We start from the raw sequence: 26,597 nt of genomic DNA, 5'->3' as shown, positions 1-26,597 counted from the left end.
AGGCCATCTCGGCCCTACAAGTCCGTGCCGAACAATTTTTTTCCCTTAGTCCCACCTGCCTGCACTCATACCATAACCCTCCATTCCCTTCTCATCCATATGCCTATCCAACTTATTCTTAAATGATACCAACGAACCTGCCACCACCACTTCCACTGGAGGCTCATTCCACACCGCTACCACTCTCTGAGTAAAGAAGTTCCCTCTCATGTTACCCCTAAACTTCTGTCCCTTAATTCCGAAGTCATGTCCTCTTGTTTGAATCTTCCCTATTCTCAAAGGGAAAAGCTTGATCACATCAACTCTGTCTATCCCTCTCATCATTTTAAAGACCTCTATCAAGTCCCCCCTTAACCTTCTGCGCTCCAGAGAATAAAGACCTAACTTATTCAACCTATCTCTGTAACTTAGTTGTTGAAACCCAGGCAACATTCTAGTAAATCTCCTCTGTACTCTCTCTATTTTGTTGACATCCTTCCTATAATTGGGCGACCAAAATTGCACACCATACTCCAGATTTGGTCTCACCAATGCCTTGTACAATTTTAACATTACATCCCAGCTTCTATACTCAATGCTCTGATTTATAAAGGCTAGCATTCCAAAAGCTTTCTTTACCACCCTATCTATATGAGATTCCACCTTCAAGGAACTATGAACAGTTATTCCCAGATCCCTCTGTTCAACTGTATTCTTCAATTCCCTACCATTTATCATGTAGTCCTATTTTGATTTGTCCTGCCAAGGTGTAACACCTCACATTTATCAGCATTAAACTCCATCTGCCATCTTTCAGCCCATTTTTCCAAATGGCCTAAATCACTCTGTAGACTTTGGAAATCCTCTTCATTATCCACAACACCCCCTATCTTAGTATCATCTGCATACTTACTAATCCAATTTACCACCCCTTCATCCAGATCATTGATGTACATGACAAACAACAAAGGACCCAACACAGATCCCTGAGGCACCCCACTAGTCACCTGCCTCCAACCCGACAAACAGCCATCCACCATTACCCTCTGGCTTCTCCCATTCAGCCACTGCTGAATCCATCTTGCTATTCCTGCATTTATACCCAACAGTTTAACCTTCTTAACCAACCTTCCATGAGGAACCTTGTCAAAGGCCTTACTAAAGTCCATATAGACAACATCCACTGCTTTACCCTCGTCAATTTCCCTAGTAACCTCTTCAAAAAATTCAAGAAGATTAGTCAAACATGACCTTCCAGGCACAAATCCATGTTGACTGTTCCTAATCAGACTCTGTTTAACCAGATGCTTATATATATTATCTCTAAGTATCTTTTCCATTAATTTGCCCACCACTGAAGTCAAACTAACAGGTCTATAATTGCTAGGTTTACTCTTAGAACCCTTTTTAAACAATGGAACAACATGCGCAGTATGCCAATCCTCGGGGACTATTCCCGTTTCTAATGACATTTAAAATATTTCTGTCATAGCCCCGGCTATTTCTACACTAACTTCCCTCAATGTCCTAGGGAATATCCTGTCAGGACCTGGAGACTTATCCACTTTTATATTTTTCAAAAGTGTCAGTACTTCTTTTACTTTGAAACTCATAGTAAAAGGTATTGTTGGAAGAGTCGTCCTCCTCTCAAAAGCTGGTCAAATTCATTCTCACGATGCATAATCCTATGTGCATAATATCTGATTAGTGTCAATTTCCTGCCGTTACTCATTTGGAGTTGTGAATGCCATCCGTCATCACCATGTTGAAAGAAAAGGATGTATTAAAATCTGTCATAAGACCTATGGGACTCTGAAATGATTTTCAGACCTCCTTCTGCTCATCCTCTTCATCTTACACTCAAGACAATGTGGCGTGATGTTGCAGCAGGCTGATTACTTTTTGGTATGAGGACAGCAACTACATTGGCAGTTTGCGTGTTAAACCTCCGTTCATGTTCTAAGGGTGGCCGGTAATTGGGATCAATAACGATTGATGCCTCTGGTAAATCTCTAATTCTCTCCGTCGTCATCACAAGTGAATCAATGTAAGGGTTGTTTAGTCTTATCATGTTTTCAAGCATCTCAACAGTGTCCCTTTGAATACCAGCATCTTGGAGAATACTCATTCGCAAATCAATGCTATCATGCGGGTCCATGAAATAGATTAGTAAAAATTTACTTTGTTGATCTTGGTCAGGCATCAACGAACCAATGAAATGATAAATCTGGCCTTGAATGATCACTGAAGGATTCCATCCATGTGCCACCACTTCCTTGGCACCGAATGACGTGAGTTGAAAGAGGCAATTGTATTGTCTAATATTCTTTCTGAACTCATGGTCTTGTGGTGTATCGCCTGTATACAAATTAATGAGTGCATTCGGGAGAGTCTTCAGAGGAGCGATGTTGACCTTACCCTTCATGCAGCAAAAGTTGGCCGTTTCTCCTGAGAAGTGGTAGGCTCGACAGTGAGGACACACATTGGTCATTTCACCAACATCAGCAGAAAGATTTCTATGCGTGAGACGTGCATTTTGTTGTCTTGTATCTCTCTGTTCATCCAGCCTTCTAGTTCTTTCATCACCTGTCTCTTCATCCATTCTTTGTATTCTTTCACGAGGTGGACGGGTTGCACTTGAACTCAAGGGGGACCAATATCCTGGCGGGGAGATTTGCAAAGGCTACTGGGGAGACTTTAAACTAGTATGGTTGGGGGGAGGGACTCAAATTGGGAAAGCTAGCAGTCAGTGTGTGAAGCAGGGGGCAGAGAATGGTAGCACTCTGACCCAAAATGTAGGGGAGAGAGAAGAAAAAGAAAATAATCAGAGAATAAGAGAGGGTGGGTTTCTTAAATGTGTATATTTTAATGCTAGGAGCATTGTAAGAAAAGTGGATGAACTTAGAGCCTGGATTGACACCTGGAAGTATGATGTTGTGGCGATCAGTGAAACATGGTTGCAGGAGGGCTGTGATTGGAAACTAAATATTCCAGGATTTTGTTGCTTCAGGTGTGATAGAATTGGAGGGGCAAGAGGTGGAGGTGTTGCATTGCTTATCAGGGAAGATATTACAGCAGTGCTTTGGCAGGATAGATTAGAGGGCTCGTCTAGGGAGGCTATTTGGGTGGAACTAAGAAATGGGAAAGGGGTAGCAACACTTATAGGGGTGTATTATAGACCGCCAAATGGGGAGCGAGAATTGGAAGAGCAAATATGTAAGGAGATTGCAGATATTAGTAGTAAGCACAAGGTAGTGATTGTGGGAGATTTCAATTTTCCACACATAGACTGGGAAACACATTCTGTAAATGGGCTGGATGGGTTGGAGTTTGTAAAATGTGTGCAGGATAGTTTTTTGCAACAATACATAGAAGTACCTACTAGAGAAGGGGCGGTACTGGACCTCCTGTTAGGAAATGAGATGGGTCAGGTGGCAGAGGTATGCGTTGGGGAACAGTTCGGGTCCAGTGATCACAATACCATTAGTTTCAATATAATTATGGAGAGGGACAAAACTGGACCTAGGGTTGAGATTTTTGATTGGAGAAAGGCTAACTTTGAGGAGATGCGAAAGGATTTAAAAGGAATAAATTGGGACAGTTTGTTTTATGGGAAAGATGTGGAAGAGAAATGGAGTACATTCAAAGGTGAAATTTTAAGAGTACAGAATCTTTATGTCCCTGTTCGGTTGAAAGGAAATCGTAAAAATTGTAAAGAGCCATGGTTTTCAAGGGAAATTGGACACTTGGTTCGGAAAAAGAGGGATATCTACAATAGTTATAGGCAGCATGGAGTAAATGAGGTGCTTGAGGAGTATAAAGAATGTAAAAAGAATCTTAAGAAAGAAATTAGAAAAGCTAAAAGAAGATATGAGGTTGCTTTGGCAAGTAAGGTAAAAGTAAATCCGAAGGGTTTCTACCGCTATATTAATAGCAAAAGGATAACGAGGGATAAAATTGGTCCATTAGAGAGTCAGAGTGGCCAACTATCTGCAGAGCCAAAAGAGATGGGGGAGATATTGAACAGTTTCTTTTCTTCGGTATTCACCAAGGAGAAGGATATTGAATTATGTGAGGTAAGGGAAACAAGTAGAGTAGCTATGGAAACTATGAGGATCAAAGAAGAGGAAGTACTGACACTTTTGAGAAATATAAAAGTGGATAAGTCTCCAGGTCCGGACAGGATATTCCCTAGGACATTGAGGGAAGTTAGTGTAGAAATAGCAGGGGCTATGGCAGAAATATTTCAAATGTCATTAGAAACGGGAATAGTGCCGGAGGATTGGCGTACTGCGCATGTTGTTCCATTGTTTAAAAAGGGGTCTAAGAGTAAACCTAGCAATTATAGACCTATTAGTTTGACGTCAGTGGTGGGCAAATTAATGGAAAGAATACTTAGAGATAATATATATAAGCATCTGGATAAACAGGGTCTGATTAGGAACAGTCAACATGGATTTGTGCCTGGAAGGTCATGTTTAACTAATCTTCTCGAATTTTTTGAAGATGTTACTCGGGAAATTGATGAGGGTAAAGCAGTGGATGTTGTGTATATGGACTTCAGTAAGGCCTTTGACAAGGTTCCTCATGGAAGGTTGGTTAAGAAGGTTCAATGGTTGGGTATTAATGGTGGAGTAGCAAGATGGATTCAACAGTGGCTGAATGGGAGATGCCAGAGAGTAATGGTGGATGGTTGTTTGTCAGGTTGGAGGCCAGTGACGAGTGGGGTGCCACAGGGATCTGTGTTGGGTCCACTGTTGTTTGTCATGTACATCAATGATCTGGACGATGGTGTGGTAAATTGGATTAGTAAGTATGCAGATGATACTAAGATAGGAGGGGTTGCGGGTAATGAAGAAGAGTTTCAAAGTCTACAGAGAGATTTATGCCAGTTGGAAGAGTGGGCTGAAAGATGGCAGATGGAGTTTAATGCTGATAAGTGTGAGGTGCTACATCTTGGCAGGACAAATCAAAATAGGACGTACATGGTAAATGGTAGGGAATTGAAGAATGTAGGTGAACAGAGGGATCTGGGAATAACTGTGCACAGTTCCATGAAAGTGGAATCTCATGTAGATAGGGTGGTAAAGAAAGCTTTTGGTGTGCTGGCCTTTATAAATCAGAGCATTGAGTATAGAAGTTGGGATGTAATGTTAAAATTGTACAAGGCATTGGTGAGGCCAATTCTGGAGTATGGTGTACAATTTTGGTCGCCTAATTATAGGAAGGATGTCAACAAAATAGAGAGAGTACAGAGGAGATTTACTAGAATGTTGCCTGGGTTTCAGCAACTAAGTTACAGAGAAAGGTTGAACAAGTTAGGGCTTTATTCTTTGGAGCGCAGAAGGTTAAGAGGGGACTTGATAGAGGTTTTTAAAATGATGAGAGGGATAGACAGAGTTGACGTGGAAAAGCTTTTCCCACTGAGAGTAGGGAAGATTCAAACAAGGGGACATGACTTGAGAATTAAGGGACTGAAGTTTAGGGGTAACATGAGGGGGAACTTCTTTACTCAGAGAGTGGTAGCTGTGTGGAATGAGCTTCCAGTGAAGGTGGTGGAGGCAGGTTCGTTTTTATCATTTAAAAATAAATTGGATAGTTATATGGATGGGAAAGGAATGGAGGGTTATGGTCTGAGCGCAGGTATATGGGACTAGGGGAGACTATGTGTTCGGCACGGACAAGAGGGGTCGAGATGGCCTGTTTCCGTGCTGTAATTGTTATATGGTTATATGGTTATATGGTTATATGGTTCCACAAGACGTTGAGTTGTTTCTTGCTGCGTTTCTTGTTCCCTTCTCTCCAGCTGTCTCTCTCGTTGATCTCTGAGACATTCAGTTCTTTCCTGCAGCATGTTTTGAGTCCTTCTCTCCCGCTGTCTCTCTCGTTCAACTCTGACACGTTCAGTTCTTTCCTGCTGCGACATTTGAGCCCTTCTCTCGCAAAGTCTCTCTCGTTTATTTCTGAGACATTCAGTTCTTTCCTGCTGTGTTTCTTCAGCCGTTCTCTCCCGCTGTCTCTCTCGTTCATCTCTGATACATTGAGTTGTGTCTTGCTGGGTCTTTTGAGACCTTCCCTCTCACTGTCTCTCTTGTTGACCTCTGAGACATTGAGTTGATTCTTGCTCCGCCTCTTCATCCCTTATCTCTTGGTATCTCTCTTGTTCATATCTGAAAAGTTGAGTTATTTCTTGCTCTGCTTCTTGTTCCCTTCTTCTCCTTATTGCTTCTTGATTTCCCTTTCTGTCATCACATGACCATCTTGCACCTCTTTTCCTCCCTCTTCTTGGCATGATTTAAAAAGCCTAAACAAAATCTATGTTGTCAATGTAGACAGATCAACTGGTTCAAAATGGAGACTTTCCTGTAGAATTAAATCAATCACAACAAAAAAAAATATTTTACAATCAGCTGTCTTTGAGGACAAAATGTATTCAGAATGGAGTCTTTCCTGCAGAATGAACTCAAACACAATGAAATAATTTAAAAGAAAACGGTGAATCTAGCGGAGCAAATAACCGAGCTCTTAAAACTGTTAAAAATGCTGTCATTCGAAATAAAGAGAGAATTAAAAAACAAACGGATTTTTTTTTTAAAAGCATTTTTTTAAATTACTTGTCTAATGTAAATTAAAGATAAACAATGAAATTCAGAACATGAAACAAAATTATCACTTGTCTAAATCAGCAGGTCAAATAAGCGCAAGGTTTTTAAACAGTCAGGCAATTATCTGTTCAAAATAAATTAAATTGAAAATAAAGATAACATTTGAAAAACATGGTTGTGGAAATCGTCAAAGAAAATAACCGCAAACAGAAAAGCAATTACCTTTTAAAATGAAGTGCTTAGTAAAAAGCGAGAATATTAAAAAAACGGGAAAATGTGTGTTAATTTGGCGGAGCAAATAACGGAAAACTCGTAATAAAAATAATTATTCAAATATAAATTCATCAGCGTACTTGCGACTTTTTCATGGATGTCATTTATGTAAAGCAAAAATAGGTATGGGCCAAGTACTGTGCCCTGGGGTGTACCACTGAACACTGGATGCCAATTGGAGCTCTTTCCGTTCACACACACATGCTGAAGACGTTTTGTCAGGAAACTGGAAATCCATCATTTCGTGTTAGAACGAATACCATAGAAGTCAAGCTTCTGAAGCAGTCTCTGGTGTGGGATGACATCAAATGCTTTAGAAAAGTCCAGCACAACTAAATCCATGATGACGTTACTATCAAGGTGCTTGGCTAGGTCATTTGTCGTCAGGATAAGCTGAGACTCGCATGATCTATGCCTCCTAAATGCATGTTGGTTGTCGGCAAGAATATTATGTTTGCTCACGTGACGCATCAGATTACTATCAATGATATGCTCCAGCAATTTGCAGCAAGTACTTGTTAGTGAAACAGGACGATAATTCATTGGGTTGGTGGTTGAACCCTTCTTAAAGAGAGGAGTGATGTTGGCATTTCTCCAATCTAGCGGAACATCGCCCGAGTCAAGCGATTGTTGAAAAATGAACAATGTTCATTTGTTCAATGTTCAATGTTGAGTGCATTGGTCAGAAAGCTTTCGCCATTCTGTTCGGTCATGTGCAACGTCTTCCACCCTCGATAGGTTAGCGTCCCAGGCTTCCAAAACCTTCTGGAATTTTTGCCTCCATGTGAGTTTTGGTTGGCCTCTTTTCCTTCTTCCGTCAGCTTGCCATATCATTGCTATCTTCGGTGCACGTTCTGGTGACATTCTGAGTACATGTCCTACAAATGTCATCCTGCGTCCCTCTTTGTAGGTATGTTACAAAACTTACCTTCAGTGGCGCTGCAGTTCTGCCACTGGCCGTGTGCGCGACGTTGGTGCCTTTGAGAGGGGGGCGGGATTTAAATGCCCTTTTTCTCCTGCCTGTCGAGGTCGATCTTTCGCAGGCTGTTCAGCTGCTTTAGAAAAATCGCACCGAAATCCGTTCTCTGAAGTTTTTGAAAAACATTGTTGGACAATTTAATCGCAGGAGTCAAATAAAAATCTACAACTAACGCCGTCAACGCCGACAACGGGACGGATCTCCTGTACGGGACAAAACGTAAGGTAAGCCATTTATTTTACATATAAACTTGCTTCTTAGGATTACTTTATTCCAAATTTCTTTATATTGAGATTATCTTTTTTTGAACTCAACATTTATTGACATAACAAAATACAAATACAGACAAAACAAAGAAACACACAAAAGACAGTCGCAAAATGACAAAATACAAATCACATAACCTCTATTAGCATCGCATCAAATCCTCTTAACATTCTATCATAAAAGCATCTTATTAACAGGCACCAGAGCAAGTTCATCCATTCATATCCTTAATAAATCTTGGCATTTGTAATAGTACCGGTTTCCATATAGTATTAAAGGCATCAGTCCTCAACTAGAGTTTAGCAGTTATACTTTCTATCAAGTATACATTTTTCAATCTTTCTCTCCACTGTTGAACATTCGGTGGCATTTTCTTTCTCCATAACACTGTTATCATCTTTTTAGCAATCAAAAGCATCACCCCAAGCAAATATATCTGATTTTGAATATCTGTCACTGCTGGTGTATCTCCTAATATGAAACAAGCCGGTTCCAAAGGCAGATCCACTTCCACAATTAATTTAATCTCTACCTGGATGTCTCTCCAGTATTGGTACAATTTGGGACAATCCCAAAAAATATGTGTGTGATCACCGATCTTCCCACATTGTCTCCAGCATAAATTTGAGGTGTTACTGTATCTTGCCAGCACTAGAGGGGTCCTAAATACTCTCATTTTAATTTTCCAATCGAACTCCCTCCAAGAGGGGCTGCTTGACAACTTATGGCCCAAGAGGCATGTCCTTTCCCATATTTCATCTGTAATAATCATTTCAATTCACATTTCTGTTTTGTTTCTATAGTATTTCCTTTTGTATAGTCTTGAAGTCCTTGATATAAATGAGATATCAAATACTTTTGTGACACTCCCTCTATAGTCATCAAGAACGTTTTTTTCCAAATTTGAAGGTAGTCTACTTAACTGCTCCCAATCTACATGTGTCTGTAATTAGTGCCGTATCTGGAGGAAGCTAAAGAAATCTGACCCTGACAGTCCAAATTAATTCTGTAGGTGCTCATAAGATTTCAAGACTACCCCACAAAAAAGCTGGTCCATAGTAATAAGCCCTTTACCTGCCCAATTTCTAAATCCCTTATCAATTTTGCTGGGTATAAAATTGGGACTAGCAGCTATCTTTATTGGTCTAGATATCGAATTAAAAAGAATTAATTGCTTTCTGATAGCTAACCACATTTTCATCCTGAATTAAATCCAATCGTTATCTACTTTTAATTTCTTCCAATTTACTTGAGTTAGAAATGGGAGCCCAGCCAGGGCAATATTAGGACATGCATTTTGTTCTATTTTCACCCATCCCGTTTCCTCGTCGTTCGTTAACCATGCTATCAAGGTTCTCAGCTGCGCTGCCCAATAATCTATATTACTAAATCTCTGTTCTTGACCGCTTTTGGCCGTCTGTGCTGCGATTTCCGAGAGAACGCCGCCACCTACGGCCGTCATTTTTGGCCACCTCGATCAGAGCCCACGTCTGCCTTCCTGGACCTGAGTATTTTTCCCATCGATGAAAAACCAGAGAGCAATTAATGTTTAAAAAAAAAATCACCATTCTCTCTGCTGCCCCTGCTGGAGGGAGGGGGAGGGACCATAAAACCAAGAAGTGGTGTGCCGCAATTAGTCTCTCATCAAGATGGAGGTCACTCTGAGCTCTGAATGACACTGAACAAATGTCCTCACAGCTGTAAGTACCCTTAATGTGGTTGGAAAATGAAAAGATGGTTAGTTTGAAGTAAAAAAGCACTGCCTGCAAATGGTTGTTTGGGGGGTTTGGGTTGAAGTAAAAAGGCACTCTCTCTCTCTCCCATCCTTTCTCTCCCCACCTCACTCTCTCCCTATCCCTCTCTCTTTCACTCTCCCTCCCCCCCTGTCTCTCTCCCTTTCTCTCTCTCCCCTCCTCTCTCTTCTACCCTCCTCTCCCTCCCCACATCTCTCCCCATCCCCCTCCCTCTCCTCTCCCCCTCTCCTCTCCCCCTCTCCTCTCCCCCCTCTCCACTCCCCCCCTCTCCTCTCCCCTCTCCTCTCCCCCCTCTCCTCTCCCCCCTCTCCGCTCCTCTCCCCCTTCTCCTATCCTCTCCTCTCCCCCCCTCTCTTCTCCCCTCCTCTCCTCTCCCCCCACTCCTCTCCTACCCCCCCTCTCCACTCCTCTCCCCCCTCCTCTCCTCTCCCCTCCTCTCCTCTCCCCCCTCTCTCCCCCTCCTCTCCTCTCCCCCCCTCATCTACCCCCTCCTCTCCCCCTCCTCTCCATTACCCCCCTCTCCTCCCCCCTCCTCTCCCCCCTCTCCTCCCCCCCCCCTCTCCTCTCCTCCCTCTCCTCTCCCCCCTCCCCCCTCTCCTCTCCCCCCCCTCTACTCACCCCCCTCTCCTCTCCCCCCCTCTCCTCTCCTCTCCCCCTCTCTCTCCCCTCTTTTTCTCCCCCTCCTCCCCTCCATCCCCTCCCCCACCGTCCCTCCCCTAAATCCCACTCCTCTCCCCTCCACACACCCCTACCCCCTTCCGTTCACCCCTCTCCCCCTCCCTGCTCCCCACCTCGCCCCCTCACCTCACCTCACCCCCCATCTCTAGATGTGACTGCAAGTTGGGGGCTATGCGTCAGTAGATAGGGTGGTTGTGGGGTAAAAGGAGCAAATTAATAATATATCAAGGGGTGTAATTAGCGTGAGTGCGGGGGGGGGTGGATAGTTAGTGTGTGTGATGCTGCTTGCCGCCCCCCCCCCCCCACAACCGCATGTTGGGGGAACAGACCCAACGGGACTGCACTTGGTCTAGTAATATTTAAAGTTGGGCATATTTAGGCCCCCTCTTTGTTTTGATAACAACAATGTCTTAAGTCTGACTCTGGTTCTCTTATTTTGCCACACAAATCTTGTTAACTCTTTATCTAATGCCTAAAATGCAACGCTAGGGACCCCTACTGGTAAAGATTGAAATAAGAAAAGCAGTCGAGGCAGAATGTTCATTCGAACAACTTCCACTCTACCACTCTACCTTAACCATAAAACCATATAACAATTACAGCACGGAAACAGGCCATCTCGGCCCTACAAGTCCGTGCCGAACAACTTTTTTCCCTTAGTCCCACCTGCCTGTACTCATACCAAAACCCTCCATTCCCTTCTCATCCATATGCCTATCCAATTTATTTTTAAATGATACCAACGAACCTGCCTCCACCACTTCCACTGGAACCTCATTCCACACCGCTACCACTCTCTGAGTAAAGAAGTTCCCCCTCATGTTACCCCTAAACTTCTGTCCCTTAATTCTGAAGTCATGTCCTCTTATTTGAATCTTCCCTATTCTCAAAGGAAAAAGCTTGTCCACATTAACTCTGTCTATCCCTCTCATCATTTTAAAGACCTCTATCAAGTCCCCCCTTAACCTTCTGCGCTCCAGAGAATAAAGACCTAACTTATTCAACCTATCTCTGTAACTTAGTTGTTGAAACCCAGGCAACATTCTAGTAAATCTCCTCTGTACTCTCTCTATTTTGTTGACATCCGTCCTATAATTGGGCGACCAAAATTGTACACCATACTCCAGATTTGATCTCACCAATGCCTTGTACAATTTTAACATTACATCCCAGCTTCTATACTCAATGCTCTGATTTATAAAGGCTAGCATACCAAAAGCTTTCTTTACCACCCTATCTATATGAGATTCCACCTTCAAGGAACTATGCACGATTATTCCCAGATCCCTCTGTTCAACTGTATTCTTCAATTCCCTACCGTTTATCATGTACGTCCTATTTTGATTTGTCCTGCCAAGGTGTAGCACCTCACATTTATCCGCATTAAACTCCATCTGCCATCTTTCAGCCCATTTTTCCAAATGGCCTAAATCACTCTGTACATTTTGGAAATCCTCTTCATTATCCACAACACCCCCTATCTTGGTATCATCTGCATACTTACTAATCCAATTTACCACACCTTCATCCAGATCATTGATGTACATGACAAACAACAAAGGACCCAGCACAGATCCCTGATGCACCCCACTAGTCACCTGCCTCCAACCTGACAAACAGCCATCCACCATTACCCTCTGGCTGTTCCCATTCAGCCACTGTTGAATCCATCTTGCTATTCCTGCATTTATACCCAACAGTTGAACCTTCTTAACCAACCTTCCATGAGAAACCTTGTCAAAGGCCTTACTAAAGTCCATATAGACAACATCCACTGCTTTACTCTCCTCAATTTCCCTAGTAACCTCTTCAAAAAATTCAAGAAGATTAGTCAAACATGACCTTCCAGGCACAAATCCATGTTGACTGTTCCTAATCAGACCCTGTTTATCCAGATGCTTATATATATTATCTCTAAGTATCTTTTCCATTAATTTGCCCACCACTGAAGTCAAACTAACAGGTCTATAATTGCTAGGTTTACTCTTAGAACCCTTTTTAAACAATGGAACAACATGCGCAGTATGCCAATCCTCGGGGACTATTCCAGTTTCTAATGACATTTGAGATTTGAGATTCTAATGACATTTGAGAATGACATTTAAATTAGAGATAGTGGGAGAATATCCCATCTGTGCATGTCTGCCTTAATCTTCTTGAGTAATTTACCATAGTTAGCTTCATACAATGCGGTGATAGAGGAAGTGATGACAATACCTTGATATCTAAAACCCTCCCGGGACCAATGGAACCTGACCTGATCATTTCATTGTGAGGGCCACAGACCTGACAGCATCATTGCTTCTGATTTTGAGTCATTTATTTTATATCCCGGTATTACTCTATAATCCTGTAAAACTAGCATTAGGTAGCAATGTTACAAAATTTTGACATTTTAAAAATCAAGTCTGCAATTTATCCGATAAGATAAAGCATAAAAAGAAGTTTAATTTGACACCTAATTCACTTTCATATCTCAAGAATTAAAAAAGTTTTGGCCATTTTCATACTCGGAAATTAGCATCTTGTTCCCTTTTGATTTTCTATGGACATTACAAAAAAGCTGTGATCGTGGACAGTAAAAAACCTATAACTTTCTTAAAAATTAAGAGAACTGAATGAAATTTTCAGTTATCATAGATTGAAGCATTCTGAAACAAATATAAAATAATCTTACTTGGATGACCTGAAATTAAAGCATATAGTTAGTTAGTTACCCAAGTGTAGCTAATTCCAAACTTCAATTACTAGATCTAAACATCTATCCATTTCTTAAGAAAAGATTAACATTTTTAAATAGCCTAAGTATCCAAATAATATTCACAACGAATTCACAATAAAACATGATTTTAAAATCTCATTTACATTAATTTATAGGCCAAATGGAAGGAATTTAGTGTTCAATTGCTGTAAATTAATTTCATTTAAATCAGCTTTCGAGTGGGTTCCTGTGGAACGCGCTGGTTGAGAACGTTCACATTGCGGTAGATTTGTGCCCCCAAATGCCCAGAAAAATACTGCGGGATATAATGGGCCCCGAATTAGCTACTCGCAACATTAAACTTTGTATAAAGGGATCTTAAGAAGCCCTTTTTAACGTAAAGATAAACAGCCTACCTTCCGTTGTCCCCTGTATGAGATCCGGCCCGTTGTCGGAGGTCGCGGTTTTAGAGGTTAATTTTTAACCTACTATAACAATACTATAAACCCCTTAAAACTAAAAATAGCTCAAGCGACGGAATCTTCCAGCGATTTTTCGTTAATAATTAACTAGGCTGAACAAGCTCGATTTGAACAGCCTAGGGAAAATCGCGTTTTAAACCCGCCCCCTCTAAATGGCGCCAAAATCGCCCACACGGGCTGGGACAGATTTTCAGCGACAGATTTCCTACATTAGGCGAGGCACTGAGGAAATAGGGTTACTCACATAGATCATAACATCATCTGCAAATAGTGACATTTTTTGGTCCCCCCCCCCCGATCATCTTTAATGCCCTCAATATAGTAATCTTGCCTAATAGTTTCTGCGAGCGAGCAGCTCTAAACATAAGACAAAAAGCAGGGGACTCAAACTGTCTCCCTGTCTAACTCCCCTCTTTAATTAAAAAAACTCAGAGCAACCTCACTCTTGACTTTGGATTTAAATATAATATTTTCACCCAATTAATAAATGTTGTGTAGAACCCCATGTTATCTAGTGCGTATTCAAGATAGACCCAATCTACTCTGTCGAAAGCATCTTGAGCATCTAAACTTAATAGCATTGAAGTCTGATGCTTCCTTTTTGCACATGTCATGATATTCAGGACCCGCCTAATATTATTGGCTCCCTGTCTACCCGGTATGAACCCTGTTTGATCAGGATGTATCAATTGTTTTATAATTTTTTGGGGTTCTCTTGGTTAATATAGTACTGAGTATCTTTAGGTCGTTGCATAAGAGACTTATTGGTCTGTAGCCCTCACATCCTGTGGGATCCTTCACTTCCTTATAAATAACAGAAATTATAGCCTCGGCCCATGATCTCGGTGGGTTACCTTCAGCCAAGGCATAATTATAGACTCTAGCCAGAATCGGGGAAAGCTCGTTCTCAAAACATTTATAAAACTCTCCTGGAATCCCATCCGTCCCCGGGGACTTGATCTTCTTTAAATTTTTAATTACTTCTTTTATTTCCTGCTCTTTTATTTGTGTTGTCATATTTCTCGCATATTCTTGAGAAAGGCAGGGCATTTTTAATCCAGAAAAGAAAGTTCTAAACTTTTCCTCTTTATCTATGATTTCAGGAGAGTCGTATAACTGTTCATTTTTAAACGCTTCTGTGATTTCTCGTGGTTGTGAAACTAAATTTCTAGAAATTGGATGTAGAACTTTGGAAACTACTCGATTAGCTTGCTTCTTACGCAACTGAAATGCCAGAAGGCGACTAGCCCTGTTTCCCTTCTCATAGTATTTTTGATTTAAGAATTGAAGGGCTCCTTCCGTTTTATATGTTAGAAACTCTTCTAACTCATGTATTTTTTGTTTTAGATCCTTAAACAGATTTTTGTTTCTATTGTTACTTTTGTGTTCTACTTCTAATAACTTTATTTTACTTTCCAAGTCAGATTGTTTCTTCAACCTATTCTTCCTTACTCTACTCGATATTTCAATCATTTTGCCCCATTACTGCTTTTGAGCCATCCCAAAGAGTGGATGGTGTTACTTTACTATTGTCATTGTGGTCAAAATACTCTTTAATACAATTCCTAATATCCTGTATCACTACGCTATCTGTCAATAAATAAATTTTTGCTCTCCAGTATTTAAAACTCTTTTCAGTTCCTAACTCCAAGGTAAGGATTATTGGCGCATGGTCACTGATTGAACCAATTTTACAATCTACCACTTTATATGTATTTGTTTGAGAACACAAAGCATATTTATACGTAACTTCCGTGCATGTTCGAAAATAAGGTATAATCCCTCCCCCTTGGATTTTTATATCTCCATGAGTCGACTAATCCTAACTCCCCTAGCATATTATTTAATTTATATATATTTTTTTGTTTTGTTATACTCATCTGGTAATCTATCCAGCCTCCCATCAAGGACCACATTGAAATCACCACCTAGTATTATCATACCTTTGGCATTTTCTGCAATTATATTTGCAATGTCTCTAAAGAAAGAGTAATCATCTTCCGTTGGTGCATAAATATTTACTAGACTAAATGGGACCCGCTGGGAGGGAGGGCTGGTCACCAACACAATATTCCACCTCTCCACCAATTCCAATATTGCTCGCCAGTGGGGGGGAGGGGGGCTTTCTGTTGTGCTAGTATGGGTGTTGCTGGCCGAAGGTACTGGTTTCCAGAGGGCTAGTATTAACATTGTGGGCCGAATGGATTCTTGGGCTGGCAGCCAACTGTTGCAACATTTTTAGAACCAAGCCAGGGCAAACAGTTTGGCTGCAGCCACCCGACAACCAAAATTCATTTTGTGAACACAAACTTTTTAAAAAGGCGAGGCAAACAATTGGGCTGCAGCCACTTGACAACCAAAATTCATTTTGTCAACACAAACTTTTTAAAAGGCGAGGCAAACAATTGGGCTGCAGCCGCCTAACAACCAGAATTCATTTTGTCAACACAAACTTTTTAAAAAGGCAAGGCAAACAATTGGGCAGCAGCCACCTGAAAACCAAAATTCATTTTGTGAACACAAACTTTTTAAACAGGGTAGGCAAACATTTGGGCAGCAGCCAATTTACAGCTGCATCGAGGGGACTCACCGTGGAGTTTACGTGCGTTCAGTGTTATTCGCAGCTCAGAGAGACGTGACCCTCTCGCTTCCTGGGTCTGGCAGAGACTGAGTGAGGGACTACACTTCCGGGTTTTGTAGTCCCCCCTGCCGCCAGCGGGGGCAGCAGAGAGAATGGGGAATTAAAAAAAACATTCATATCTTTCTGATTTTTCATCGATGGGAAAAATCCTCCGGTCCCGGAAGGCGGAGGGGGGCTCTGAGCGAGGTGGCCAAAAATGACGGCCATAGGTGGCGGCGTTCTCTCGGAAATCGCAGCACAGTGGGCCAAAAGCGGTGAAGATCAGACTTTTAGTAATATAGATAACCGATACTACCATCCCACTTATTGTACCAATAACCATTACATATCTTCCCAATGTATCTTGGAGTACTTTTTCCACAGAGAAAGCTACATTTCTATTGAAAAGGATAGCCACTCCTCTCCTTTTCCCATAGGAGGCACTAAATATCTCACCAACCCATCTATATTACTAAAAGTCTGATCTTGACCGCGTTTGGCCCACTTTGCTGCGATTTCCGAGAGAACGCCACCACCTACGGCCGTCATTTTTGGCCACCTCGATCAGAGCCCACGTCTGCCTTCCTGAACCAGAGTATTTTTCCCATCGATGAAAAATCAGAGAGAAATTAATGTTTTTTTTTAAATCACCATTCTTTCTGCTGCCCTTGCTGGAGGGAGGGTGAGAGGACTATAAAACCAGGACGTGGTGTGCCTAAATCAGTCTGCAAGATGGAGGTCACTCTGAGCTCTGAATGACACTGAACGAATGTCTACACAACTGTGAGTAAGTACCCTTAATGTGGTTTGAAAATGAAAATATGGTTAGTTTGAAGTAAAAAAGCACTGCCTGCAAATGGTTGTTTGGGGGGTTTGGGTTGAAGTAAAAAGTCTCTCTCTCTCTCTCTCTCTCTCTCTCTCTCTCTCTCTCCCCTCCTCTCTCTCCCCACCTCTCTCCCCATCCCCTCTCCTCTCACCCCCTCTCCTCTCCCCCCTCTCCTCTCCCCCCTCTCCTCTCCCCCCTCTCCTCTCCCCCTCTCCTCTCCCCCTCTCCTCTCCCCCCCTCTCATCTCCCCCCTCTCTCCTCTCCCCCCTCTCTCCTCTCCCTCCCCCTCTCCTCTCCCTCCCCCTCTCCTCTCCCCCTCTCCTCTCCCCCACCCCTCTCCTCCCCCCTCCTCTCCCCTCATCTCCTCTCCCCGTCTCCTCTCCCCCTCTCCTCTCCCCCCCTCTCCTCTCCCCCCTCTCCTCCCCCCCCTCTCATCTCCCCCCTCTCCTCTCCTCTCCCCCTCTCCCCCTCTCCCCCCTAACAATTATAAACAAAAATAAATGGCAGGTATCTCCCCCCCACCCTAGAGAGCCCCCCTCTGTCCCTCTCTTTGATAATACATTTAAATCAATTGGAAAATATAATACATTACAAAACCAGCCGTATCTGTGCTGTAAAAAGTGGCATAATTATCCTTCATCACAACAACAAAACAAAACCAGAGAGTATATGTACAAACTATTTACATATTATTTGTCTCATCTTATACTATTGTCTGATCATATAGATGTTAATTGTCCACTTCATTAACTCACTGGTCTCTTTCAGACATTTTATCATTTGCACATATGACCCATGTGTCTGTGGTTATTTCAAACCTATCTATAGTCCATCTCCTATGATACCCAGTATGGTGCGAAGATCTTCCTCTGACAGATTTGCCAATCCTCTTTGGCCACTTGCTTTATTCATTCCCCCTGACCAGTTGTCTCGCAGCAATTCTCTATTCAACACATCTCTGGACGTCTGATGTAAATCCCCATCTTCTCCAGTGTAGGTACTGCCTCAGTCAATGTCCTGAAGGATTTAACTCCAGAATCTAGGAAGATCTTGAGCTGTGCTGGGAATGGAGACTTGGCTTTAATATTTTTCTCCCACAGTTGCTTAATCATCTGTCTTACCTCCTTGCGCTTTCTCTGGACTTCTGGCAAATAGTCTTGATCAAAATACACTCTGTCCCCATCATATATTATCTTTCGCTGCTTCCAAGCCCGTTGCAACACGAGATATTTCGTATAATAGTCTAAAAATCTAACTATTATAGATCTTGATGGGGCTAGCTCTGCACTCGGTCTAGCTGCGAGGGACCTATGTGCTCTCTCTATATTATTAGTTAATCCTTCCGGTTCTAGGGATTTCCTCAACAGTTCATTTACATGTCTTTTTTTTCCCTTTCCCTCTGTGACTCCATATATCCGCACATGTTTACGCCTCGCTCAATTTTCCAGGTCCAGGCATTTCTCTGCTAACTTAACTTCTCTCTGTAACAGGTAGTTAATCACTTTCTCTTGTTTCATTTCCTTATCTTCTGTTGAACTTACTCTGACCCCCATTTCCTTCAATTTTCCTTCCAGCCTTTCCATTCGAGCTGTTAAATCCGTCATTTTATCCTCCACTCTCGTTAATCTCTGTTTTGTATCTTCTGAGGCTTTTCTCTGTTCTTTTCTCAGTTCTCTCAACTCGGAGAGAATTAACGGGCTTTCCTTATCAGGCTCGGCGACATCTCGGAGTCTGTCAGCTTCTGACCTTCATTTTTCCTTTCCCTCCGCGCTCGGACACTTTTTGTCGACCCATCATGTTCAGACAGCCGTTGACGCTCCTTTCTCCTCGTTTATCACAGTATTTTTCTTTCTTATGGCTGGTTTGAAGAGGACCTCCCGGGGAGCATGTCATTTCCACAGCCTGCACTGTCATGGCGTCACCGGAAGTGATATTGAGATTTTTTAAATCTCAAAATTTTGTAACATTGCTAATATGGGGAGAAGGCAGGCACGGGTTATTGATTGGGGACGATCAGCCATAATCAGAATAAATGGCGGTGCTGGCTCGAAGGGCCGAATGGCCTCCTCCTGCACCTATTTTCTATGTTTCTAAAATAAACAATAGGTGCAGGGGTAGGCCATTCGGCCCTTTGAGCCAGCACCGCCATTCAATGTGATCATGGCTGATCATCCCCAATCAGTACTCCGTTCCTGCCTTCTCCCCACATCCCCTGACTCCGTTATCTTTAAGAGCCCTACCTAGCTCTGTCTTGAAAGTATCCAGAGAACCGGCCTCTACCCCCCTCTGAGGCAGAGAATTCCACAGAATCACAACTCTCTGTGTGAAAAAGTGTTTCCTCATCACCGTTCAAAATGGATTACTACTTATTCTTAAACTGTGGCCCCTGGTTCTGGACTCCCCCAACATTGGCAACATGTTTCCTGCCTCTAGCGTGTCCAAACCCTTAATAATCTTATATTATAAAGATTATAATATAATCTGGATCTGGATTGTAATATAATCTCAACTGGAAGGGCATCCTGGGGTCCCTGGATGCACGTGAGTGAGGGGTATAGGGAGGGGTGTTGCACCACCTGCGGTCACAGGAGAAACTACCTGGTGGCTTAGGTGATTTGGGTGTCATCGGCTCGGGCAATCTCCCCTGCACAGATTCCAACCTTGTAGTTCCTCAGCCCTGTACTATCTTTCTATAGTACCTTTCTATCTCCTTTCCAAAATTCCCCCTCTCCCCTGCCCCCTCACTTCTGGCCTATATCTGAGCTGCTGAGTGCAACAATGACATCACAATGTGAGGTTGCAAACGGTAACCACAGCAGGAAAGGTTGAGAGACAGAGAGGGAGAGAGAGAGGGAGATAGAGAGAGATAGAGAGGGAGAGAGAGAGAGAGAGAGAGAGAGAGGAATCATCGCGATCTCGATTCTCTCTTTCGTCTCTCTCTCTCCTCCGCTCTCTCTCCTCTCTCTCTCTCGCGCTCATCTCTCTCTCTCCTCTCTCTCTCTCTCCTATCTCTCGCTCTCTCTATCTCTCTCTCTCTCTCTCTCCTCTCTCTCTCTCTCTCTCTTCTCTCGCTTCTCTCTACTCTCTCTCTCTCTCTCTCTCTTCCTCTCGCCAGAACCATACCTTAGTCTCTTCCCTTATCTAATCCTTTCTACGATCGCCTCTATATCTCCTTCTCGCGATATCTTGCGAGAGCTTGAATCGACTGTCCCTCCGCCTCTCTCGTTTGCCTCTTGCTCTCGCGCCCGCTCCCCGGCGCTCTGCCCCGCGCGCTCGCGCGCGCGCTCGCGCGAGAATCCGCCCGCGCGCTCGCTGGCTTGCTCGCCGCCGTGCTCTGCCTCCCCCGCGCTCGCGCCGCGCTAGACGCCAGCTCGAGTGGGAGAGAGAGGTATATATATATGGTTGAGAAATGATTGCTTATAACTTAGATAATTAGTAGAGATCTGCCGGTGAATGGATCTGTTAAAGATAAAGAGGTGGTATCAATCTGAAACCAAAGGATGATTGCTAAACAATACACAGTCGATCATTTAGCATCAGTGGACTCTCCACTGACGTGCTGAGTGTATCCATTCATCATTTCCTATGTTCAACATCTGTCAGCCTTGATAGAACACACCTGCCTTTGAAAATCGAGAGAGAGAGAAGAGAGAGAAGCTAGAGAAGTGAGATATCGCTAGAATTAGCATAGAGTATACATGCGCTCCTCTCTCGCGCTCCTCTCGCGCTGCGCTCTCGCTCTCTCGCTCGCTCTCTCTCGTTCTCTCTCTCTCTCTCTCTCTCTCGCTCCTCTCTCTCTCTCGCTCTCTCTCTCTCTCTCTCTCTCGCGCTCGTCCTCTCCCCTCGTCTCTCTGGAGCTCTCTCCCGCACCGAGAGAGAGAGAGTCCATCCTCATTCCTGTTCTAATCAACAGTTTGGGTTGTTACGAATGAGTATGCTGCATGAATCATAACGCTAGTGTTTTGAGAATTTGAAAGTTTGCGCCTTAAGAGGTAGTTGCTGGACTTAGACTTGGGCTTAGTTCCTCCCACACTGTTGAGTGCATTGGTCAGCAAGCTTTCGCCATTCTGTTCGGTCATGTGCAACGTCTTCCACCCTCGATAGGTTAGCGTCCCAGGCTTCCAAAACCTTCTGGAATTTTCCCCTCCATGTGAGTTTTGGTCGGCCTCTTTTCCTTCTTCCGTCAGCTTGCCATATCATTGCTTTCTTAGGTGCACGTTCTGGTGACATTCTGAGCACATGTCCTACAGGTTTCATCCTGCGTCCCTCTATGTCCTGGCTGAGAGGTTTTGTTGCAGTATCCCAGTAGACAAATGCATTCTCGGGTGTCTTTCCTTTGAGAACCACCAACTTACAAGAGATACAGCTGTATCAATTACTGAAATGAAGTATGGGAAATCAGTGATGGTATTGCCAGCATAAATAATGACTGGGAATTAATTAATTAAAATGTTAAAATTATTAAAGATATGTATATTTTTCTCTTTGTAAAAGCAGTGGAAAGGAAGAAATGAATAAACCAAACACAAGCAGAATATTGAAAATCATGAACTTGGTGGGTAGTGATATAGATGCACAAATTGTTTTAACATCAATCAATTTGAATAACATTCATATCAATTTCTAAAGTGAAGTTTTCTGTTAATGTATACATAGTTTATAAATTCTAAACTAATGCTATCTATAATATAAAGCAGGAAAAGTTCACATGTTATAGGGGTGGAATTGGGCCATTTGGCCCATTGGGTCCACTGCCATTCAATCATGGCTGAACTCTGCCATATTTAGCATTTTCCTCCTGCAGTCCATTTTATGTTCTCACCATTCGAGGCATGAAAACTGGCCTTTCGGCCCACCTTATCCTTGCCAAGCAAGATTTATTCTAGTCCCATTTGCTTACATTTGGCCCATATCTCTTCAACTCTTTCCTATTCACATGTGCTTGTCCAAGTGTTTTTTGAATGCTGCTATCTTCTTCTGTCGTATATCTTTTAGCCAGGCCAACGTGTCATCGTCCAAGTCAATCTGACCTCAATCACCATTCGGTGGCCGGTGTTTGGGGCAACTGGTGCTCCACTGTCTGTGTTGGGGCCCCACACTCGCAACAGGCACTGTCCACGTGGCCCCACCTCTTCATCGCTACTCCATAGCGTCCGATGGCTGTCCTCAAGCGGTTGAGCGTTGTCCACTGCTTTCGAGGCAGATCCTGGCCAGGGGCTCGTAGGCATCCAGAGACAGTCCGCAGGGCGCTGTTGAGGAGCAGCATCCAGCTTCTTGGCGTGAGCGCTATGACACCAGACTGGGGCGCAGTACTCGGCGGCTGAGAACGCCAGGGCCACTGTGGACATGCGCAGTTTCTTCGTCGTGGCTCCCCATGTGGTGCAAGCTAGGCGGCGTATCAGTGAGGCACGGGCGCTTGTCTTTGCCTTGTCACCTTCCAGGTGTTGTTTGAATGACAACGTTCTGTCGAGCTTCACACCGAGGTACGTGGGGACGGGCTGGGACCGTAACCGGGCATTATCCACCATGACGTTCATCTAGTGGGTCACTTCCCTGTTGTTGAGGTGGAACGAACCTGTCTCCACCACTTCCACTGGAAGCTCATTCCACACCGCTACCACTCTCTGAATAAAGAAGTTCCCCCTCATGTTACCCCTAAACTTCTGTCCCTTAATTCTGAAGTCATGTCCTCTTGTTTGAATCTTCCCTATTCTCAAAGGGAAAAGCTTGTCCACATCAACTCTGTCTATCCCTCTCATCATTTTAAAGACCTCTATCAAGTCCCCCCTTAACCTTCTGCGCTCCAGAGAATAAAGACCTAACTTATTCAACCTTTCTCTGTAACTTAGTTGTTGAAACCCAGGCAACATTCTAATAAATCTCCTCTGTACTCTCTCTATTTTATTGACATCCTTCCTATAATTAGGTGACCAAAATTGTACACCATACTCCAGAATTGGCCCAATTATAGGAAGGATGTCAACAAAATAGAGAGAGTACAGAGGAGATTTACTAGAATGTTGCCTGGGTTTCAACAACTAAGTTACAGAGAAAGGTTGAATAAGTTAGGTCTTTATTCTCTGGAGCGCAGAAGGTTAAGGGGGGACTTGATAGAGGTCTTTAAAATGATGAGAAGGATAGACAGAGTTGATGTGGACAAGCTTTTCCCTTTGAGAATAGGGAAGATTCAAACAAGAGGACATGACTTCAGAATTAAGGGACAGAAGTTTAGGGGTAACATGAGGGGGAACTTCTTTACTCAGAGAGTGGTAGCGGTGTGGAATGAGCTTCCAGTGGAAGTGGTGGAGGCAGGTTCGTTGGTATCATTTAAAAATAAATTGGATAGGCATATGGATGAGAAGGGAATGGAGGGTTATGGTATGAGTGCAGGCAGGTGGGACTAAGGGAAAATAATTGTTCGGCACGGACTTGTAGGGCCGAGATGGCCTGTTTCCGTGCTGTAATTGTTATATGGTTATATGGTTAACACACAGCAGTGAGATGGGTAGGTATCCCTTGGGGTCATCGCTAGGCTTGTTTGGCTTCGGCGGAGCGATCACCTTGGCACGGCACCAGATCTTTGGCTGCTTCAGGCAGCGGAAACACATGGAGAAGAAGGAGCATAGCAAGTCAGTTGCCTTCTTGCATTGGTGCTGTTATAAATGCTGTTATAGTACATGTTTTAATTATCTCCTCTGGCAGCTCCTTCTATATACGCACCACCTTGTGGAAATGGTCGACCCTCCAGTTCCTCTTGAATATTGCCCCTCACCTTAAATATATGTCCCATGGTTCTTGATTTCCTCTACTCTGGGTAAAAGGCTGTGCATTCATGCTCATGATTTTGTACACCTTGTCTTGTATTCCATCTGGAATTTCTTTATCAATTTATTGGTTCTCCTTTGAGTTCTAAATGCTCCCATTCTTCAGGTCAAAAACTATATCTGACAACTTATGTGCTTGTTAACACTCCCTTTAATTTCTCATGCCAGCTATGAATAATTCACTGTTTTTTGTTTGTTTTTGTGCATTCAAATACTTTTCTTTATTGTTCTTGATGTCAGATCAAAGGGAAGATAATGTGGACAAAACGGAAACCTAAAATAGTGCCCTTTGAAGATGATCTAGAAAATGTTGAACCTGGTGAAGCAATTCCACACATTATGCAGGGTAAATAAACATCATTTTGCTCTGAGATATCCATAAGGAAACAGCAATTTATTGGGAACTGAACATAACACTTGAAATGAAGTTGTCACCAAAAGGTGCATAATTTTGAAAGTCAATTTCTATGTTTTTCACATTTAATGATTCAATGGTTTTTTATTGTCTCATGTACCTAGGTAGAGTGAAACTCATGTTTTGTACACAGTTCAGTAACAATCTTGTTGTAAATGGGGCACAACCATACTTAAGTACAAGAGTGTGAGATTAGTAGATCACATTGAGGCACTACACGAGAGTCGCCATGATTCCAGCGACATCTTGTGCCCTTTAAGTTCAGAGTTATTAAAAATGTGAGAGCCTCAAATTGGCCATAAATTAAATTAAATAAAATTTCTTTATTTATATAGCACATTTTTAGTCAACTTGCATTGACCCCAAAGTGCTTCACATAATTACATTCACACACACAGGCAAAGGTGGGTGAAGTGTCTTGCCCAAGGACACACACAGGCAAAGGTGGGTGAAGTGTCTTGCCCAAGGACACAACGACAGTATGCACTCCAAGCAGGATTCGAACCAGCTACCTTCCGGTTGCCAGCCGAACACTTAGCCCATTGTGCCATCTGTCGCCATAAGGACACATTGTCCAGGAGGTGGCAGTGAGTTGGAGTTGCAGGGGTCAGCCTGGCCAGGCGATGTATCGATGCCCTCCACCGTTGTTCCGCCGCTCCGTGCCGATGCAGGCTGCATCTGATCCACACGCATGGCCATTTGGAACTGCGCCTGATCTAATTGGAATTTGGAAGGGGGAGGGATGGAGAGAGAGGGAAACCAAGGGTTATTTGAAGTCAATATTCATACCTCTACTCAAGTGAAATGTGTGATGCTGTTCCTCCAATTCGTGCTGGGCTTGACTCTGACAGTGGTGGAGACCCAGGCCAAAAAGGTCAGTATGGGAATGGGAGGGGGATTTAAAGTGTTTAGCAATTGGGAGATCAGGTAGGTTTAGGTAGACTGAGCAGAGTCGAGGATCGAACCTAGGTCTCTGCCGTTGTGGGACAGCAACTCTACCATCTGTGCCACTGCATGGAAACCCAATCACACATTAGACAACGGGTTTGACGAACCGTTACATTTAGTATCCCAAGGGTGAAGCAGTGTGACTATTCTCATGGGGTAGTTGCGTTTTTTAATGGAAAGTCATTCATTGTCTGAACTGTCAAAAAATTAATATTATTATCTAATATTAATTTAATTAATTTAGTATTAAGAAATGGAATTAGTCCAAATAATGCCTAGAATAATACAATATGGTATATGCCATTAGAGCTAAATATTCAAAAGATATTTTGCAAACTATGACTTACAAACTATGACTGTACTAAGATGTAAGTTGATTGGAAAAACTCAATGGCTTGTTTTCTGAAGAATTTTGATTTGTATAATTAGTTTTTACTTTTGGTGCTGATCAGAAAATTTTATTCTTCTACTTTTAACTTGGTATATTTCTCATTTATCCTTGTTTGCAGAACATATCGATCATAACATATCGATTAGAATGCTATCCATAATACAACGTATTAATTCTAAACTAATGCTATCTATAATATAACGCAGGTGAAGCAGCCTGGACGAGGTCAGGAAAAGGCCAGACGCCAGGCAGGTTCCAACAGTAGTCTTTAATCACACAGCGAGAGCACACACAACCGAGGGTCCTCTGGAAACCCCATGGCAGACCAACACCCCTGTCCCTCAATCGGCGACGGGGATGATCCAAGGAGTGGCCTAGCCCCCAGGGACCGCCACACAGGTAAAGTTCACAAGTTATAGGAGTAGAATTGGGCCATGTGGCCATTGGGTCCACTGCCATTCAATCATATCTGATCACTGCCTCCTAATCCCATTTTCCTGCCTTCTCCCCATCTCCCTTGACACCCGTTCTAATCAAGAATTGGTCTATCTCCGCCTTAAAAATATCCACTGACTTGGCCTCCACAGCCCTCTGTGGCCAAGAATTCTACAGATTAAATACCATCTGACTAAAGAAGTTCGTGCACCTCCTCTGTCTTATAGAACGCCCTTTAATTCCGAGGCTATGACTTCTGGTCCAGGACTCTCCCACCAGTGGAAACATTCTGTAGCCTGGGACTGGATGTTAAGTATCCCGACAGGGTTTGGGAGGATGCTACTAGCTAGAGACAGACAGATCAAAACCCTGGGAACAGGTGAACAAAGAAACACTGTGAAAATGATCACGTTGGAAGTC

The 26,597-nt window shown here is 43.1% G+C and overlaps 1 protein-coding gene across 2 annotated transcripts; it reads right to left on the bottom strand.

Moving 5' to 3' along the window:
* Positions 1-1,753: 1,753 nt before the first annotated feature.
* LOC116989735 lies at positions 1,754-6,364 on the bottom strand. 2 transcript variants are annotated; one of them, XM_033047331.1, is made up of 2 exons: positions 5,965-6,364; positions 1,754-2,395 (listed from the first exon to the last, which is right to left on the bottom strand). In XM_033047331.1, exons 1-2 carry the CDS (start codon positions 6,115-6,117, stop codon positions 1,829-1,831), a joined length of 720 nt encoding a protein of 239 aa, XP_032903222.1. In that variant the 5' UTR covers positions 6,118-6,364; the 3' UTR covers positions 1,754-1,828. The 2 variants fall into 2 exon arrangements, with proteins under 2 accessions (XP_032903222.1, XP_032903221.1); XM_033047330.1 differs by having other exon boundaries at positions 1,756-2,394; positions 5,826-6,364.
* Positions 6,365-26,597: the final 20,233 nt, after the last annotated feature.

The sequence above is a fragment of the Amblyraja radiata genome, chromosome 29, assembly GCF_010909765.2.
Source record: "Amblyraja radiata isolate CabotCenter1 chromosome 29, sAmbRad1.1.pri, whole genome shotgun sequence".
In the NCBI taxonomy this organism is placed as follows: Eukaryota; Metazoa; Chordata; class Chondrichthyes; order Rajiformes; family Rajidae; genus Amblyraja; species Amblyraja radiata.
Note: the sequence above shows the minus strand (reverse complement) of the source record. Positions and strands in the feature narration are given on the sequence as shown.